Genomic DNA, 5767 nt, shown 5'->3' with positions numbered 1-5767 from the left:
GCTTTTATTTACTGCGCTCCTGATCAAAAAATAAACAGAAGAATTTCTACGAAAAAGGTGTGAAGCCACCGCGGTAGTCTGTACGCAAATTACGGCAATAGCTTTTCCAACTAGACCAACAGTTCATTTTGGGAATAAGTTTACACTCAATTGCTAAGAAAACTGTAGACTCGGGCCGTCGATTTCTCGTGGTGTCAGTGCAACGGGAGCAGTGCTCGAAGGGTTGCAGAATGCAAACCGCGTCCGGTTTCCAAAGTGGTCGTGCACTCAGCAGCATGTTTTGGGGCGCAGACATGTTCTTGGGCAAGTGCGACGAGATCCACATGCACGTGAAGCGGACGCCGGTCGACAAATTGCCCGAAGACGATAAGGGCCTCAAGAATTTCCTCTTGGACCTCTTCTACGAAAAAGACGCGTAAGTCTCCCCGTTCTGAAAGAATACATGGCTTGCGTCGACGTCGCATCACCTACCATTGCGATTGCCTCGCTGCTGAACGTCTATACCTGCTGCAGCAGTCGTTTGGCGACACCAAATTTGTTATCAGCAAGAACAAGCAGGAGTGACTGCGAGCATGGTGCATTGACGTCACGTGCAAGCCACGCTTATGTCCTCGTCATTCTCTAAGGACCTTTTAGAACCCCTAAGTCAGCTAGGCTTCAGAGTAACGAAGCCATCGTTTATCTTGTGTAAATTGACTGATCCTCTACGCAGTGCCTCTTTGGGCTGCTGGAAGAATCACAGGAGCCCGCTATTGCTAGCTCGGTCGATCGTCTATCACATTCCACTGCCACGTGAAAAGAAACACGTTGGACAAACGTGCAGTTGTCGAAATGGCAGCATTATACAATCAAATGGAAACAAATCTCGGGGTGGACATATTTGCGTTCACGCTCATGAATACGGCTGCGTTCCCTTCTCAGCGGTGGATCCAAGAAAGGGGGGGGGGGGGGGGGGGGTGGTATCGGTATGGCTGATAGTCGTGCAATGGCACAGTGTTCATACACCAACTCAACGCTCTGACGCCACGCATCTGCGCTGGCGCTGCTGTTGGCACTGCGTATGCGCAGAAGCTTCGCCTCAGCGAATCTGCTTTGTGCACACGGACAATGCCAACAGACGGTGTGGGCAAACATGGCCTTTTTTTGTTAACACTGTGCTGGTGTATACTTTCGTCTTACGAGTAAAGAGCTGAAAGTTAGCGTACAGTGGTGTTCTGTTTTCCAGTTATCATTTTGCTTTGTCTTCGAGCGCTCCAATATATTCTCAAATTCAGCACTAACTCACCAAGCAATCAGCACTATTTCGTTACACCTATTACTTCATTTTATCTAGAAGCCTAGACTAAGGATCTACATTTGCTTTTTCTCAAGGTGTTGAATTAGGAAATGGGGGCTATTAAGTATTAAGTACGAGTAATATTTGCTCCGCCCCTCCGTAGATACGCCTGTGTTTTTCTCCGATGGCGTGATTTTTCTTTTTCGAGGCTCTTAAGACCGTTCGACCATGGCGACCTTAAATTGCCATGCCCGGCAAAAAAATTACACTTTTCAACTGCGTACTAACCATAGGATAACTTGTTACCTATAACAGTGCGATTACAGGAAAGCGGGAAATATAGTCCACAATTGCGATGTTCTTTGTACCTTTAAAATGAAAAAGCTCAGCCCCTACCTTTTGCCACGCATCAGAGCAGGAGTTTCTGACGGCCTTATAGCCTTCCAATCTTTCGGCTGCCCAGTTCAAAGGTATGCTCAAATAGGAAAAGGAGCCCTAGTGCTGACGTGGGCAGCGCTGAAAGATTGGAAGGCTATCTAAAAGAAGTTGACTTCCAGTTTTAGATTCCGTGTACCGTACGGCTCGACGTGTGGATGAGACCGACATTGCGACCAAGTGCCAGGCGAGTCTCTAAAAGCCCTTTCTGACTTCCCAGACATTGTATTTTATTGCGTTAGCATTCGCACCTGCATGACTGGAAAACCTGACGGCGTCCGACGGTCTTTGGACAGAACAGTGGAAAGAGAAGCGCGCCCCCTAGCGAGGATGAGAGTGAAGGACAAATGTGGCAGGAAGGCGACGTCACAGGGCGGAAACCAATGCGCGCCCGGATGCTGGGGCGAGTCTGAACTTGCAGGTGTGCGGAGCGTGTATGCTTTGGTTTACGCTGCAAGATGGAGTGTGCACCAAGTACAAGTGCTGGCTGCTGAAACCAGTGAACAGCGAAAGCAGCGTCAGGCAGTGGTTGCCGCGGCTAAGCGTGCAAGGCGAGCGAACGAGACAGATGAGCAGAACCAGCGCGTATAAAAAAGGAAAGCAAAAAAAAAAAAAACCAGAGGCGGTAAAAATTAAAGGAAGACCCATTAATGGATCTCTAGGGAATGTGTTAGCATGGCCTTTGGGAAACGCAACCCAACCCCCCTTTGGGAAACGCTGATTTTGGCCCCCGTAACAAAACCAAAAAGAGGCAGCAAAAAGAAAAAAAGAAAATGGCGGCAGCAGAAGAGAAAGCCAAAAGAGAAAAGTGAAGGGGTCAGCGTTAGCGTTTCCCTAAGGGGGACCTGTGTGGCGTTTCCCAAAGGTCATGCAAACGCATTCCCTATATTCACAACCATATCCCGTCCAGATTAAAGCCCCTCTCTCCTGAAAAAAGTGGCGCCATTCATTGTTGTGGAAATACTCGAGACACGTGCCGCGCGCTACTCCTGGGAAGAACATGGCGTCGGAAATCTAGCTCAGTCCTGCGCTGTGCCGCCATGATCTTCCCCAGGACTGCCCGTTGCACCTAGCTGCTTTGTGCATCGGCACACCTTGCGCTACTTTTGAAACATGAAGGGGCTTTAGTCCAGATCAGAGCCGTATAATTGGAGAGTTTGCCCATTCATTGGTTTGAAGCATCTCATGGCCAACCACAGGCCACAAAACAGCCCCTAGCGGTGGTCATGAGCTCTAAAATTGTGACTCGACTAATTTAAGGCGTTTTAGCGTCGCTAGAGTGAAAATGTGTAACTTTTGGTGACTGAAGACTTGGGGCGTGTGAAGTTTTCGTCAAGTTCATACTCAACGGAAGAATAAACGAACGCGCGTTCCGAACCAGAGCAAACTGCATAGTTACAATCGTTGCTAATGTGATGTAATGTGATGTCTTTATTCGGCTCAGTAGAGCCGCGGCACCGCGGAAAGGCAACAGCCTGCACCATGGAGGCCCGCACTGCCCGGTCTAATGAACGTGATACTGCGATGAGTATACACATGCAAGATGACGACGAGAGAGATCGTTGCTATTGCGAAGGATGTCAGATCGATATGAAGATGTCTTTTCGTTGAGGCGGGTCAGCATGCGGGCCAAGGGGATATGTAGCCTGCCGTTCTATCGGTACACGGTTGTACAAAAAAGCCCCAGCAGCATGATGGTGCTGTCGATTATTGGGGTCGAAGCATCAGGCTCCAAGGAGGTAGGCCAGTCAAAGCAGAAAGCTGCCGCCTCCGAGGTACCGAGGCCCAGTCTTAGATTAAGGCACCGCCGCCGCCCGGTATGGCATCCTCTCAACGTCGTCGTTTTACTGCTGCGATATTGAAAGGTTCTATGTCACGCTTTAAATATCCTTTACAATATTGTCACGCCGAGGTCTGCTGATCGGTCGACGCTGTGCGCCCTTTTAGTTCACTCTCTAATCGCGGCTAAATATCCGGCGCAGGTGGCGGCCTTTGCTCCGCCCACTGGCCAAACTCTCCCAATATACGGCTCTGGTCCAGATAATACGCGAGCGCCGCCTACCATGCGCAGGCAGGTCAGTCTCCTGAGTGGTAACGTCATGATGACACTACAGATAGTTTGTGCGTAGGAGGTGCTTTCCAAAGCCACGCACCCGCGGCTTTGTTTGCACTGGAGAGAAGCGAACATCTGTTCAACCCTGCTTAGCAGGACCGCATCAAAATAGGCTACGACAAAGCGGGTTCCACGTAACTTCTGCCTGTGTCCTTTGTGTTTCCAAAATGAAGGGGAAAAGACGCAGTAGTTGTGCGGCCGTCTGATATTGCTTCCTGTAAATATGGCAACAGTCTGTCTTATGGCCACAATTTATCCCTTTCAGTCTCTTGGAGGCTTACTACGGCACGGACGGCGCACCTTCGGAACTGTCCGAACCCATGACGGTTCCTTGCCAGCAGTTCTACAACCACGTGGTACTCTTCCTTACGACGGTGTTCATCTGCCTGTTCCTCTTCACGGCCGCTGGACGAAGCCTGCTCTGGAAGACCTGGCTGTACGGCTCCATCTTCGGGTACTCCTGGCTCGGCATGAACTCCGTCGCCTGAATGACACACTCGCTCTCTGGGGTTTTACTTTTTATTCGAGAATCGCACACGATACACATATGGGCTGCCTTCACTGCTTTACACTGTTGGCATCATTCATTCCACTTACTCGATATTTTTGCGCGCGTGGTTGTTCAATTTACATGAATTCTGTCCTTAGAGCTATGGATGTGTTTCTGAAAAGAACGGCTTTCAAAAGCATAGACATGGTCTTTCTCAAAATATATAATGTTCTCTATTTGCCTTCGTCGAACAATGAACGAATAAAACGAAACAAATCTGGCACTATAAAATACGTTCCTATGAACTCTCGTCAATCTTTGCTTCAAAGTACTGTTCCTGTCGTCGTCGTGTAAATAGGCAGGTATCCCTGGTACATGTGCGTTACCTATGACAGTTTGATCGAGTGCCAGATCACAATCGGCAAACTAGCGCACAAAGGCGAAGAGCCGGCAACATCTGTCGGCTTTCTTGTGCTATTGCTGAGGCGCATCCACTTTGACGATGCGTCTCAGCTATACAACATAAACAACGCTGCACTCTGAGGCTAGTAACATGGACGCCTCACGACTTCATCTAAACTGCGGGGTAGGCCAGCATGCAACTGAGGCCACTTGTGGTAACCGTTAGGGGGCTTTAATAAAAATGCCATGTGAAATGTGCGTGGGATAGAAGGTTCTAAAATTTGCATGCGCACAAACGAGTATATGCTCCACTTTGGGGCAGGTTAAAGATCGCTTCCTCTGGGCAGCGTAGCGCTAATTCCGCGCGAAAGCAGTTTCTTTTGGAAATGTCGCTATATTCCGGAGGTTCCGCAACGGGTGAGAAGAAGAGCAGGGGTTAGAGAAGTAACAGCGTGTATTTGTCTCAGAGGTGTGCGATATTGTAAGTATGTCACCGCGGACTTGTGAAGCCGCTGGCTTACTCACGTTAGAAAACATTTCCTAAGGTCATAACCGCAATGCCTGTCCTTCTCAGTAGAAAATAATATTCATTATTAAAAAGACCATGGAATTATTTTTTTTAATTTCTTCATCCTTAATTTTAATCCTCAACTCAAAGGCAAAATGAAAAATCACGTGGTCGTGACGTATTGGGCACCGTGTACGATGACTCCAAGTTTCCACCGTGCTTTCGAAGCGCGGTGGAAACTTTGACACTTGAACACCGCCGATACATCACAGTGAAAAGGCGGAGCGCTTTCGAAGAAAGGAGGTAAAAAATAGTCAGCTATATATTAAAATTTTAGTACCGAAAAAGCAGGCTTTTGGCTCTCTGACCTTGTGTACTAGTTTTCTTTTGGTCCACTAAACGATACGCGATTAGTAAAATCCCAATATAAACCCATTTATCTCAATCCAAAATTAATTTCAAGGTCCTTTTAAAGTTCAACAGAGTGAAACTAACGTGGGTAAAATTAAAGTCACTTGATCCTGGGAAAGAAGTGCCACGCTC

The 5767-nt window shown here is 48.2% G+C and overlaps 1 protein-coding gene across 1 annotated transcript; it reads left to right on the top strand.

The window, feature by feature from the left end:
• The first annotated feature begins 304 nt into the window (after positions 1-304).
• Positions 305-4413, top strand: LOC121833382. The gene is made up of 2 exons (XM_042286604.1): positions 305-415; positions 4090-4413. The coding sequence occupies exons 1-2, from the start codon at positions 324-326 to the stop codon at positions 4310-4312; spliced, it is 315 nt and encodes a 104-aa protein (XP_042142538.1). The 5' UTR covers positions 305-323; the 3' UTR covers positions 4313-4413.
• Positions 4414-5767: the final 1354 nt, after the last annotated feature.

This window comes from Ixodes scapularis, unplaced genomic scaffold (assembly GCF_016920785.2).
Source record: "Ixodes scapularis isolate PalLabHiFi unplaced genomic scaffold, ASM1692078v2 PGA_scaffold8__174_contigs__length_109621045, whole genome shotgun sequence".
Taxonomy (NCBI): domain Eukaryota; kingdom Metazoa; phylum Arthropoda; class Arachnida; order Ixodida; family Ixodidae; genus Ixodes; species Ixodes scapularis.
The sequence above is the reverse complement of the archived record's forward strand: the minus strand, read 5'-3'. Positions and strand labels throughout refer to the sequence as shown.

Coding starts and splice junctions, on each gene's coding strand:
- LOC121833382 (XM_042286604.1), top strand. CDS start 324: ATGCACGTGAAGCGGACGCCGGTCGACAAATTGCCCGAAGACGATAAG. Junction 416..4,089: donor CTCTTCTACGAAAAAGACGC/GTAAGTCTCCCC, acceptor TATCCCTTTCAG/TCTCTTGGAGGCTTACTACG.